General features: G+C 43.7%; 1 protein-coding gene across 1 annotated transcript; it reads left to right on the top strand.

Annotated features, from left to right (window-relative positions):
- Window positions 1-12,939: 12,939 nt before the first annotated feature.
- On the top strand, window positions 12,940-13,974 carry LOC142004842 (olfactory receptor 6F1-like). Its single transcript, XM_074982522.1, has one exon. It carries the CDS (start codon window positions 12,940-12,942, stop codon window positions 13,972-13,974), a length of 1,035 nt encoding a protein of 344 aa, XP_074838623.1.
- The last annotated feature ends 223 nt before the right edge of the window (window positions 13,975-14,197 follow it).

The raw sequence follows: 14,197 nt of genomic DNA on the forward strand, positions 1-14,197 counted from the left end.
TTTTAAATGGCTTTCATCTTACTGGGCTGGATTATCAGTCAGTTTTCATGTTCTCACTGGGCAGGGCCTTTCCTGGAAAATATATTGCCCTAGGCAAGCAGCATCTTCCGCATTCCCCCTCTTTAACATCTTACTTTTATTGCATTTGTAGCTCATTTCAACATTTTTTGATGCACAGGTTCCAGGTATAATTGATTCCTGTCTTACCTCTCAAATTATAGAGGGGGAAGTTGGATATTAGGAAAAACTATTTCACCAGGAGGGCTGTGAAGCACTGCAGTGGGTTAACTAGAGAGGTGGTGGAATCTCTATCCCTAGAGATTTTTAAGTCCTGGCTTGACAAAACCCTGGCTGGGATGATTTAGTTGGGGTTGGTCCTAATTTGGGCAGGGAGCTGGACAGAATGACTTTCTGAGGTCTCCTGCAGCCATAGGATTCTATGATTCCATGATCCTGTGAGATGATAAATTTGCATACTCGAACCTGGATATCTGTGTTTGGTCGTGTCATAAAAGCAAATAAAAATATTTGTTTCCTCTGAAGAGTATGGAAGCATTTCTTAACCTGCAGAACTAGCAGATTTATTCAGCATTGCTCGCCTCCTTAACTAATTTTAAAAAAAAAATAAAATTAAAATATACATACTGTATTTAAATTATGGCATTTTTTGAAAAAAATAAGGAAAACAAGAAATACTTATTCCTAAAAGAATCATAGTAATTCACACATGGGATAGAGCATGTTGGTAGATAACATTTGCAGTTTTTTCTGTCTTTTGGTAGAATAAACAGATTTTCTCTTCCGTCTCTTGAGGTGACAACTCCTTGTTGTCCAGGTCCACAAATCACTAATCCAAATGTCTCTGTTTTCTCTCTTTTCTGTAAGTTTTATTGAGAAGCAATCCACTTCCAGGTTCATCCTATTTTTCTAGCTCATCTTGGTTTGATGTCTATCAACATTTGCTCAGTTTTGTCATTTTTGAAGAATGTATGTGATTTGTTGATTCTGTCTCTTCTATCTGATTTTACGAGAAGTTATCCTTTTCCAGGAATGCCCCATTTTTCTGTCACAGCCAAACCACACAATGATTTAGATTATGGGGGCTGCTGAGGTCTCTTCTAGCCCTAGGATTCTATGGGTCTATCACTATGATAAGACAAATCTGTAAGTCACATTTGATAAGCCTAGCTGTTGCTGTTTGGCAACAGTTCTTGATCAAACAGAAAACTCTCCAAAATACACAGTAGATGAGTGAAATTTATGAAGATTGAGATCACCAATGTTGGATGGTGACAGCATTAGAATCATAATCTTATTCTTACTGGTCAAGGGTCTCCCTCCTAAACCAAAGCACAGCATCAGTTTAAACCAAGGTCATCTGCTGGCATCCTAGAACTTGCAATCTTAGGTGCTTAAGCCATAAGCCTCTACTGCATCCATTAAAAGCCACCTCCTCCTTCCCTTAGATTGGAGAGCAGAGTTCATTCTCTTTAGTGGTCTCTGAGCCTCTGGGTTACATACTTCCTCCAGTTGTTGCCAATGTTTTAGTGATAAAATAGCAAGCAATGTTGTTCTCTGGTCCCACATTGCTAATCCAAGATAAGTTTTAATGAGATGCTGCTATTACTACTACTACTACTACTTAACCCTTGTACTCCATGTGGAGTAGAGGTCATCTACAAGTCTCCTCCACTTCACTCTGTCTTGGGACAAAACTTCTAACTGGCTCCAGGAGTACCCCAGTTGTTGTCCTACAATCTCAGTAGACCTTCTCCGAGGTCTTCCTCTTTTGTCCGAGGTCTTCCTCTCTTGCGTTGCCTTGTGGGTTCCATGTGAAAGCTGGATTGACCTGAGTGAATCACTCTTCTGGGCTAGTGTGGACATAGTTGTAGTCACATTTGGAATTCCCAGCCTCGATCTCTGTAAGTGGTAGGAAGATCAGGTGAGTATTTCTCCAATTATATTACGCCTCACTGAAATATTATTTAGTCCGTAGTTGAGCAAATTTCCATTGTATTTACTGTTATGAAGCCTGATATTATCCAGCAATTTTCACTGACATGTGAATGGCTAATGCTCTGACCAGATGATGGCTTCATGGGCACAACGACCACCTGGGAGAAATGGAGAGCTAAGCACAAAAGTGAGTTCCACATAGGGAATATGAATGCCTAGCAGTACTGTCAATAGCACCTCAATATCCACTGAAGTTTGCTAGGTTTCAAAACGTACTACTTTAAAACACACCGGGGCACTTGTTGTGCTTACCAGCAGGGTCTGCCGAAGCAAGTTTGTGCGCAAAATGCTCATGTCTTTTAGAATTCATATCCTGTAGTGTGAATTTTTGTGACAAAGAAACCCTGAGGAACCTTAAGTGTTCCAAGGCACCTAAGTCACTTAGGAATCTATGTCTGATGGGTTCTTTAGACAATTAGCTGTACAGGTTGAAACTCTCTCCTCCAGCAACGTCCCTCATCCAGCAGGACCACCAATGTTACCGGACCAGATAGCACCTAGCCAGAGAGCTGCAGCTGTGTTGGTGGCAGGGAGCCCCACTGGCAACCCACTGTGGGGAGACCTAGGGTCCAGGAGCCCCACTACTGGAAGTCCAGTTGAGATTGAGAATACCCCTGTCAGGGGATCCCTTCTCCAGCCATGAACCCTTCCAGGAACCTGGGAGCCCCACAAGCAGCCAGGGACGGGGAGCACCACAGAGGAACCCACCCAGACAGGAGCTTAATGTTTTGTTTTACTTGAGTATTTGATGTTTTCCATGACACCAGGTATCAGAATGGATGGGGTGGGGGGTGCTCAAAGCCCCATGAGGCTGACTCAGGCTTTCGGCTAAAAAACACTTCTTGTGTCTTCCCTCTAATCTCACTAAAGCCAATGCTGAGCAGGGTTTGCCCACAAAATTTTGAAATACTTTCTATGATCATTGCAGGCCCTGTTGGCCCTGAATGAAGGACCACAAACTTATCCAATCCAGCTCCTTCCCTGCCTCAGACCAAACTTTCCCTTCCACTTGTCTCCTCCCCTTCTTCTATGTCTGACTCCACTGGGGTGCGGCAATCTCCTCTCACCTGCATTTCAGCCTGGGGCCTGACCTCCTCTCATCCACCAGATCCCCTCATTCGGGACCACACAGGTCCCCAGGGTGCTGAACAAGGGAGGTACAACCTGTACTTGAAAACTTAACCAGAAATACTATTTCAAAAGTGACCAATTTGTACCTGGGTTGACAAGGCACCAAGTGGATTTCCAAGTCCACCTGGGCTTCTAAAACAAATTGCTTTCAGTGGAGGTTAGGCCACTAGGAGGTTTGCAAATTCTGCCAAGTGTCTAAATATTTTAAATATCTGTCCCTTGGGCTTGTCTGAAGAGAGACAAGACAGCCATATAACTGACGCGTATTTCAATAGGCCAATGTAACTTTTGATCCTTTGTCTAGGGATGGTTAGGTTGAAAACTGGCTATGTGGGTTCAGTTGGGACGTGAAACATGGCATAATGAGGTGGAAACCAATATCATAATAACAGAAAGAGGAGCAATGGTCTCAAGTCACAGAGGAAGAAGTCTAGGTTGTATCTTAGGAAAAACTCTTTCCCCAGGAGGATGGTGAAGCACTGGAAAGCGTTACCAAGAGAGGTGGCTGTATCTCCATCCCTAGTGTTTTTAAAGCCCTGGTTTGACAAAGCCCTGGCTGGGATGATTTAACTGGGGTTGGTCCTTCTTTGGGCAGGTGGCTGGACTTGGTGACCTCCTGAGGTCTCTTCCAACCTATGATTCTTTGAATAATATCCAAACACAAGGCGAGGCTCTTTTATTTGAACTGGTGTGAAATCACACCTTTTACAATGCCAGTACTAACAGAAGGGGTGGGGAGCTCAGGGCAGGGGCTGGGGGAGGTGGAGGAGTAAGGGCTGGGATTGAGGGTTCGGGGCATGGGGTTGGGAGGTGTAGAGGGAATCAGATAGGAGTCAGTGATCCAGGAGTCAGGCAGGGGGTTGGTAGGGGTGAGAGAGCTCAAGGCAAGGGGTGAGATGTGCAGGACTCATAGCAAAGGGTGGGGGGCTCACGACAGGAGTTGGGGAGTCAGAGCCTGGGGAGGAGGCTCAGGGTTGGGGGTGGGAAGTGTAGGGATCAGAGCAGGAGGTTGGGAGTTTTGGACAACTCAAGTCAGGGGGTGGGGGTTGGAGGGCAGAGGATAGGAATGTAGAAGTCAGGTCAGAGGGTGAAGGGCTCATGGCAGCGACTGGGGGCTCAAGACAAGTGGTTGGAAGGTACTGGGGGCTCAGAACAGCCCTGAGGCCAGCCAGGGCTGCAGTCCCCAGCTGGTGACTGCTCCCCAGGGCCATGCTGCCTGTCATCAGGCACTTCTTGGGGGTTGTCGTGGTGGAGGCTGCCCTGGGTAGAGGGTGTCTTCCTGCACTTGGGGCCATGGTGAGCGTGGAACCCTAGGGCTGGCTGCAGTAGTGCTGGACAAGCTGGTGGCTTCCTGCATCTGGCCATATTAGGGGACTCATTGCCCGGGGTAACAGGCAGGAAGCTTGCCTGCTGTCCTGTTCCCTGACCCCCAATGACATTGTAGCTGTCCGAGGCCCTCTCTCTGGCCTCTTGCTGCCCCCCTGTGGTCATGACAAAGCATAACTGTCCATGCTTGCAACCTCCTCCCTTTCCATGTTACGGAAATAAGTCACACTCTGGGAACACCTCATTGTCCTGGCACAATCAAACCTTGACCTTGCTGTAAGTTGTGATGAAAGGAATTATCCTACCAAATTTGGTGGTCCTAGCTCTTACTGTTTGGAGGCTGGGGAAGCAGGAGGGTATAGTTCAGTGGTTAGAGCACTGGTCTTATACACTCAGGGTTGTAAACTCAGCCCTTGAGGGGGCCTTTCAAGGGTCTGGGGTGGGTTAAATTAAAAAAGAAAATCTCACCAGGATGGTGATAAGTTCTGCTGTGGGTTCAAGAGACTGCACTCGATGACCTCTTTAGGTCCCTTCCAGTTGTATGAGAGGAGGACTTCTTGAACCAACAGATAGGTGGATATACATGCTCGGTTGCTTTCTCTGAAATGTGAAAGCGAAACTCTTTAGGTAGACTAGAGGCAAATTTTCCAAAAGCACAGTCATCTGCTTTGGACTAGCTTTTCAAAGGCAATGAGGTGACCAGTGCAATATTCTAAGGCCTACATGTAAGTCCTACTGAATCCAGTTAGAGTTATGTTCTTCAGTAGCTGATGTACTTCTGTAGTTCCCAACAGCTGCCTACATGGCTCCCTTCAGACATCTGAAAGTCTTTAGACACCTGGTCTCTGGTGCTGTTTACTTCTGTATCACACACCACTTATTAGGTTGCCAAAAGTTTGTCATACTTGCCTAAATTTGGGCAGCCATTAGGGGTCAGAATTTTCAAGGCACTTAGGTATTAACGTTACAATTAAAACCCTCACAGAAGTGAATGGAATTTAGATTCCTACGCACTGTTTGAGAATTCCAATACACATGAAAATGCCATGAAAAATCTGGCCTTATGTCTTCAAAAAGAGGAGACATTGAGGCGCAAAGAATCGAACCAATGACACAAGTCAGGAGAGACACAAAATCAGCATTTCACGAAATCACAAAATCAGTGTCCAGTTCTGGGCCCCCAGTTATAGGAAGGATGTGGATACACCGGAGAGGGTCCAGCGGAGAGCGACCAAAATAATTAGGGGGCTGGAGCATATGACTTATGAAGAAAAGTTGAGGGAATTGGGACTGTTTAGTCTGCAGAAGAGACGATTGAGGGGGGCTTGATAACAGCCTTCAACTTACTAAAGGGAGGTTGCAGAGAGGCTGGAGAGAGGCTGTTCACAGTGGTCATGGATGGCAGAGCACGGAACAATGGTCTCAAGTTGCGGTTCGAAAGGTCCAGGTTGAACATTAGGAAAAACTTTTTCACTAGGAGGGTGGTGAAGCATTGGAATGGTCTCTCCAGGGAACTAATGGAGGCTCCATCCCTGCAGGTGTTTAAGTCTCAGCTCGACAAAGCCCTGGCTGGGCTGATCTGATGGGTTTGGTCCTGCTCAGAGCAGGGGGCTGGATTGATGGCTTCTTTAGGTCTCTTCCAGCTATATTGTTGTATGATTCTATGATTCCATGATTCCCACTTCTTGCCCTTAATGGAGGAAACCTTCCTTATGCATCCCAGGGGGCTGGTGCCTTTTGCAGAACACCATGAAATTCTAGTGAGACTGAATCCCAGAAGCACTTCTGAGGAATATAAATCAGGCTTATTTGTAAGACCTGTTGAGTTACCGTACATAAATAAAACAGGTAAGGTAGAAGGGCTCTCAGGTAATGATGAAATAACAATGGAATGAAATTCTAATCAATATAGAAATCTATAAAGTAAGTATGAGCATGATTATGAAACCTTTCAATGTTTAATTTACAACTGGAGGAAAAATATACCCTCCTTATTTGCAATGTACTTTTTGCAGAACCCAAGAACACATTGGATTGGAGGGGATCCAGGGGAGGGCAACAAAAACAATTAAGGGGCTTGAGCGCATGAGAGGGAGAGGCTTAGGGATGTGGGCATATTTAGTATGCAGAAAAGAAGAGGGAGGGGTCATTTGGCAGCAGCCTTCTTCTTCCTGAGGGGGAATTCTAAACAGGATGGAGAGAGTCTGTTCTCAGTGGTGATGGGTGGCAGAACAAGGAGCAAAAGTCTCAAGTTGTAGAGGGGGAAGTGTAGGGTGAATATTAGTGTAAGACAGATGCACCCAGGTCATCGGCAGGAGGAAATGAGCCTGTGGCCTTAGAGACTAAAGCCCTGTGCTCTGGTATGTGAGCTAGCGGCCAGATGTCTCTCAGCCACTGCAGAGCAAACACTTCACTCTCCTTTGTCAGTGGTCTCAGTGCCTCTAGGGCTACATTAAGGAAAAACTATTTCAACAGTGGTAAAGCACTGGAATGCATTGCCGAGAGAGGTGGTGCCATCTCCTTCCCCAGAGGATTTTATGTCCTGGCTTGATAAAGTCCTGGCTGGGATGATTCAGTTAGGGTGGATCCTGCTTTAGGCAAGGGGCTGGAGGTCTCTTCCAGCCCTAGGATTCTACGATTCTAAGAATTCTACAATTTAAGGAAAGAAGATACTATGGGAAGGGGTGCTTATGGGTGGAGGAGATGGCTCGAGAAAATCTAGGTCCACCAGAATGAGCATGTGCATCTTTGCATGTGTGTGAGACAGAGGGACAGACAGACAATGACAGAGAGAACCACCTCAGCAATATAGTTTAACAAATATTTTGTGATGTGGTCTATAGGATCATATCTGATTTGGAAGCAAGTAAGTTCCCATCTGAGTAACTGGTACATCAGTAACATGCTTTCACCTATCAGAGAGGTCGCCGTGTTAGTCTGTATCCTTGAGAACAAGAAGTCCTGTGGCACCTTCTAGACTAACAGGTATTTTGGAGCATTAGCTTTCATGGGCAAAGACCCGCTCTCTCAGATGCGCGAGTCACTTGTTTCTCTCTCCCTTTTTCCTCTGTGTCCGTTTTCGTCGTTAACTAATTATTTTCAATTCTTCAGTGCATTTCAGAAAAAAAAATATCCTAGGGTGATAGCTCTGTGCAGCTCATTGCTGCTGCAATGTATTGAGTCACAGAGATACAACTAAGAAAATGGAGTTGCCATTTCTCTTTGAAGTAGGCTGAAGTTTTCATCGTCAAAACCATCAGGTGAATGTCCACCCCTTGATCACTCTCATGGGATTTTGTTTGTCTAAGATGTAGATTATCAGAGGTGTTTAAACACCCCATGAGCTATTTAGAAGGATTTAGGCACCTAAAAATCACAGAATGCAATGCATGTTAGGTACCTAACTGCTGTGAAAAATCCCAGGAGGTGACTAACAACCTTTATGGATCTTCCTCATAATCCTGTAGGCTGCATTGGAAATCTGTAGTGGTGGTCATTAGTGGTGGTTGGAGACCCTCTTCTGAGGGGGATGGAGGTATGCATCTGTTACCCTGACATGCCCTCTCGGGAGGTATGCTGCTTGTCCGGAAGCCTGTATCAGAGACATAATGGAGGCATTGTTGAGGATTATCTGGCCTGCTGAGTACCACCCTATGCTGCTCATCCATGTGAGCATGAATGACACTACAAGGTGTAACCTTGAGCAGAAGTTTGAAGCATAAATGCCTAACATGGTGAATGCTAGTGGACAGGAAGTAAGTTAAGAGAACAAAACAGAAAAAGAACAAGTTAAAAATTGCTTAGAAAAATTGGATGCCTGCAAGTCACCACATCCTGATAAAAAGCATCCTAGAATACTCAAGAAGCTGATAGAGGAGGTACCAGAACCTTTAGCTATCAGCTTTGAAAAGTTCTTGAAGCCTGGACAGATTCCAGAAGACAGGAAAAGAGCAAACATAGAGCTCCTCTATAAAAAGGGAGAAAAGAACAATCCAGGAAACTACAGTCCAGTCAGTTTAACTTCTCTGTTGGGAAAGATAATGGAGCAAGTAATTAAGGAAATCATCTGCAAACATCTGGAAGAAAATAGAGTGCAAAGTAACAGCCAACATGGATTTGTGAAGAGCAAATCATGCCAGACCAATCTGATAGCTTTAATTGACAGAGAAGCAAGTCCTGTGAATAAGGGAGAAGCGGTGGATGTGGTATACTTAAACTTTAGTAAGGCATTTGATATGGTCTCTCATGACCTTCTTATTTATAAACTGGGCAAACACAATGTAGATGGGTCTACTGTAAGGTGGGTGCATAACTGGCTGAATAAGTGTTCTCAGAGAGTGGTTATTAATGATTTCCAGTCATGCTGGAAGGGCATAATAAGTGAGGTTCTGCAGGGATCAGTTTTGGGACTGGTTCTATTCAATATCTTCATCAATGATTTAGGTATTGGCACAGGGAATATTTTTATAAAGTCTGCAGATGATACCAAGCTGGGAGGAGTTGCAACTGCTTTGGAGGATAGGCTTATCATTTAGAATGATCTCGACAAACTGGAGAAACGATCTGAGGTAAACAGGATGAAGTTTAATAAGGAGAAATGCAAAGTACTCCACTTAGGAAGGAATAATCAACTTCATACATAAAAAAATGGGAAGTGACTGTTTAGGAAGGAAGTATCGGAGGGGTAGCCGTGTTAGTCTGGATCTGTAACAGCAACAAAGGGTCCTGTGGCACCTTATAAACTAACAGAAAAGTTTTGAGCATGAGCTTTCGTGAGCACAGACTCACTTCATCAGATCCTGGTCTTGGAAATCTGCAGGGCCAGGTATAAATAAGCCAGAGCAAGGGTGGGAATAACAAGGTTAGCTCAGTCAGCAAGGGTGAGGCTTACTACCAGCAGTTGATATGGAGGTGTGAACACCAAGGGAGGGGAAGCTGCTTTAGTATTTAGCCAGCAATTCACAGTCTTTGTTTAAGCCTGAGCTAAGGGTGTCGAATTTGCAGATGAATTGTAGCTCAGAAATTTCTCTTTGGAGTCTGGTCCTGAAATTTCTTTGCTGTAGGATAGCTATTTTTAAGTCTGCTACTGTGTGGCCTGGGAGATTGAAGTGCTCTCCTACGGGTTTTTGTATATTGCCATTTCTGATATCTGATTTGTGTGTGTTTATTCTTTTACATAGAGACTGTCCAGTTTGTCTGATGTCTATAGCAGAGGGGCATTGCTGGCACATGATGGCATAAATTATATTGGTAGGTGTGCAGCTGAATGAACCCACGACGGTGTGGCTGATCTGGTTAGGTCCTGTAATGATGCTGCTGGTGTAGATATGTGGGAGAAATTTCAAGAAAGATGTGGAGAAATTGGAGAAGGTCCAGAGAAGAGCAACAAGAATGATCAAAGGTCTAGAGAACAAGAGCTATGAGAGAAGCCTGAAAGAATTGGGCTTGTTTGGTTTAGAAAAGAGAAGACTGAGCGGGGATATAATAGCAGTTTTCAAGTACATAAAAGAGGGTTACAAGGAAAAGGGAGAAAAATTGTTCTCTTTGGCCTCTGAAGATAGGACAAGAAGCAATGGGCTAAAACTGCACTAAGGAAGGTTTAGGTTGGACATTAGGAAAAGCTTCCTAACTGTCAGGGTTATTAAACACTGGAATAAATTACCTAGGAAGACTCTGGAATCTCCATCACTGGAGATATTTAAGAGCAGGTTAGTTAGACATCTGTTGGGGATTGTCTAAACAGTGCTTGATTCTACCATGAGGGCAAGGGATTTGAATCAATTACCTCTCGAGGTCCCTTCCAGTTCTAGTGTTCTGTGATTCTAGGATTCTATCACAGAGGTAGCTTTGTCTGGTATATCGAAAATTAGTGATTGGAGGTTGCCCTAATTTTGTCCCTAACTTGCTTGCTTAGTGCCTTGGTTTCGCCATCTGTAAATAAAGAAGAAAAAGAACTCAGCCACCTTAGTAAAGACACTTATAATCATAGAATTGTAGAATTCTAGGGTTGGAAGGGACCTCAGGAGGTCATCGAGTCCGGCCTCTTGCCCAAAGTTGGATGAACCCTTACTAAATCATCGCAGCCAGGACTTTGTCAAGCTGGGACTTAAAAACTTCCAGGGATGCAGATTCCTACACCTTTCTAGGTAACCCATTCCAGTGCTTCATCACCCCCCTAGTGCAAAAGTGTTTTCTAATATCCAATCTGGACCTCTCCCTCTGTAACGTGAGACCCATTGCTCCTTGTTCTTCCATCCATGACTACTGCAAACAACATCTCTCCATCCTCTTTAGATCCCCCGCTTCAGGAAGTTGGAGTCTGCTATCAACTCACTTCTCAGTCTTCTCTTCTGCTAACTAAAAGAAACCAGAATCCCTCAGTCTGTTCTTGTAGGTCCTGTGCTCCAGCCCCCATTGTCACTTTGGTTGCCATCTGTGGGCACTTGAGAGCTACAGGTGAAAAAGCACCGGAAGCTTCTGCTCTAGTCCACTACTTTGAATGGAGAAATGACCATTAACTTCCCCGCTTTTTGTGGAGTAAAGGAACTTTAAAGTTGCCCAGGCACTTTGAAGTACTGGCGGGTTTTCTGCAGCTACACATGAGCTGGCACTTAGAAGTTTAACACTTTAAAGTTGCCTCAGGGAAGAATTATCTTAATGAAGTGCTGTATATGCACCACAGCACTTCATTAATAATCTACTGACACCCTACTTACCATCCTCCCTTCAAAGTAGGGAGGTAATATAGAGACAGCCAAAGTGTAATTGTACAAGAAAATTGTCAAGGAATGGCTGTTTCCACTGGGGTCCAAGTAGGTTTTGCTCATGTCCTAACCCTGTTGAACATTTTTCAGGGTATGGAAGATAACAAGCTCATTGCTGGTAAAGTTTGGAGATCACTGCTACAGGACAATCTGGATCATTTGGCAAACTGGGTGCAAGCCAACAGTGTGACTTTATTATGACCACGGGTAAGTGCATGTCTCATATCTAAGACCAAAGAATTTAGGCTACCTCTACAGGTTGGGAGACTCTATCCTGGGAAACAGCTCTGAAAAATCTTGGTGGCTAATCAACAGAACATGATCTACCCAGGTGCTGCTTGGCCTAAAGGACTAACGTAATTCTTGATATCTAAACAGAAAAAAAATGTGCTGACCAGTTCTCGGGTCCACAGTTCAAGAAGGATGTTGATAAAATGGAGAGATTAAGGAGCAGACCCTGGAGAATGACTATAAGATGAGAAATAGAGCTTAGTCTGAAGGAGCTCATTCCATGTAGTTTAAGGAAAGGAAAGTTAAGGTGTGGATTAATCACAATTTAAATTTTTTTGGTGGGGAAAACATATTTTAAAATGATCTCTTCAAACCACAGTAGAAAGGTACAATACCATATAATAGCTGGAAGTATACTCAAGTAAAAATCAGCCAGGGTAATTGGAGAAAGAGTAAAAGTAATAAACTTTGTAGGCAATTTGCTAATCATCATCATGGAATCTCCATAAATCTCCATAAATTTGTTTTTAAAATTCTGAATTATGGAGATTCCATTATGATGATTAGCAAATTGCCCACAAATTACTTTTACTCTTTCTCCAATTACCCTGGCTGATTTTTACTTGAGTATACTTCCAGCTATTATATGGTATTGTACCTTTCTACTGTGGTTTGAAGAGATCATTTTAAAATATGTTTTCCCCACCAAAAAAATTTAAATTGTGATTAATCCACACCTTAACTTTCCTTTCCTTAAACTACATGGAATGAGCTCCTTCAGACTAAGCTCTATTTCTCATCCTATGGTCATTCTCAAGGGTCTACTCCTTAACCTGTCCATTTTATCAACATCCTTCTTGAATTGTGGACCCGAGAACTGGCCAGTGCATTTTTTTTCTGTTTACTTATCAAGAATTACATTAGTCCTTTAGGCCAAGCATCACCCGGGTAGATCATGTTGTGTTGATAAGCCACTAAGATTTTTCACAGTTGTTTCCCAGGATAGAGTCTCCCAACCTGTAGAGGTAGCCTAAATTGCATTTTTTTAAAATAACTTCTGCAGATATTTTCTTGGAGAAGTTCTTTGTCCCTTTGTATGCAGAAGGTCAGACAAGATGATTACCACATGTCTAAATATGGACCTTGGATATAAAGCTCTTAGTGACCTTTCAGTGCCAGATTCTCTAAGGTATTTATGTGTTCAAAGCGATAGATGGAAACTTATTGGCACATTAAAAGCATCACACCAGATTAGGTTCCTAAACTTATAAAGTATTTTTGTACATCTCCAAAGTTTCCACCTAAACACTTTTGAAACTCTAGATCTTTATGCTCCTAAGTAAGTCCCTTAATTTCCTCATGACACTTAGGTCTCTAAATTGTTTGAGCACATATGAAAATGTCACCTGTGAAGTGCAACAATCTATGTTTCAAAACTGTCCCTGAATGATGGTCTCTTGTGCCTTGACAGATGGAGCCAGCAACTGGAAGGCAGAAGGAAAACCAGTCCATCATACGGGAATTTCTCTTCCTAGGATTCCAGGGCAATCAGGATGTGCAGATCTCTCTGTGTGTGGTGTTTACCATTACATACATCTTGACAGTTGCAGGAAATGCTGCCATCATAGGTGTAGTTGGGACCCACTCTCACCTGCAAACGCCCATGTACTTTTTCCTTTCCAACCTGTCCTTCCTGGAGATCTGGTACACCACAGCCTATATCCCCAAGGCCATTGCCATTTTCCTGGGAAAAAGCAGAAACATCCCCTTTTCTAGCTGCATCCTGCAGGCTTACTTCGGTTTCTCTCTGGGCTGCACAGAATTTTTTCTCTTAACCGTCATGGCCTATGACCGCTATCTGGCCATTTGCTATCCATTGCACTATAGCACATTTATGAACAACATGAGGTCTGCACAGCTGGCTCTTGTATGCTGGGTATCTGGTTTCCTGGTTATTACTGTCCCAGCTTCAATACTAGTCAGGTTGTCCTTCTGCAACTCTTATGCTATCAATCATTTCTACTGTGGTGCAGATTCCTTAATCCTTCTTTCCTGTTCAGACACCTCAGTGTATCAGTGGGTAACTTTTATCATGGCCACCATTGTCATCGTAGGAACATTTCTGATAACTCTGGTCTCTTACATTTGCATCATCTCTACCCTAGTGAAAATCCCATCAACCCAAGGCCAGCAAAAGGCTTTTTCCACATGTTCTGCCCATCTCACGGTTGTGGTAATGTGGTACGGCTCCACCATCTTTTTGTACGTGAGATACTCCAAAGCGAATGCCCTGGAAATCAACAAGATTGTCAACACTTTGAACATTATTATAACTCCGCTGTTAAACCCTTTCATTTACACTCTGAGAAATAAAGAGGTGAAGGAGGCTTTATGGAAGGTGTTCAGGAGGACAGGAAGTTGTTTATCCATGGTTTTGGACCTACTGGGCTTGAAATCATCCCGTGTCCGTATTCATGAAAGGCTTCCTAAGTGTCATGGTGGTTAAATACTGGAATAAATTGCCTATGGAGGTTGTGGAATCTGCATCACTGGAGATATTTAAGAGCAGGTTAGATAGATATCTATCAGAGATGGTCTAGATTGTGCTTGGTCCTGGTAAGGGGAAAGGGGAGAGAACTTGATCATCCTTCGAAGTCTCTTCCCGTTCTAGTGTTCCATGATTCTTTGATTCTCTTTGGTCATGTTGAGACCTAGACCAGATGGTACCC

The sequence above is a fragment of the Carettochelys insculpta genome, chromosome 32 (assembly GCF_033958435.1).
Source record: "Carettochelys insculpta isolate YL-2023 chromosome 32, ASM3395843v1, whole genome shotgun sequence".
NCBI classification, from domain to species: Eukaryota; Metazoa; Chordata; order Testudines; family Carettochelyidae; genus Carettochelys; species Carettochelys insculpta.

What these genes read in the sequence shown, in the direction of transcription:
- LOC142004842 (XM_074982522.1), top strand. Translation starts at nt 12,940, where the DNA reads ATGGAGCCAGCAACTGGAAGGCAGAAGGAAAACCAGTCCATCATACGG.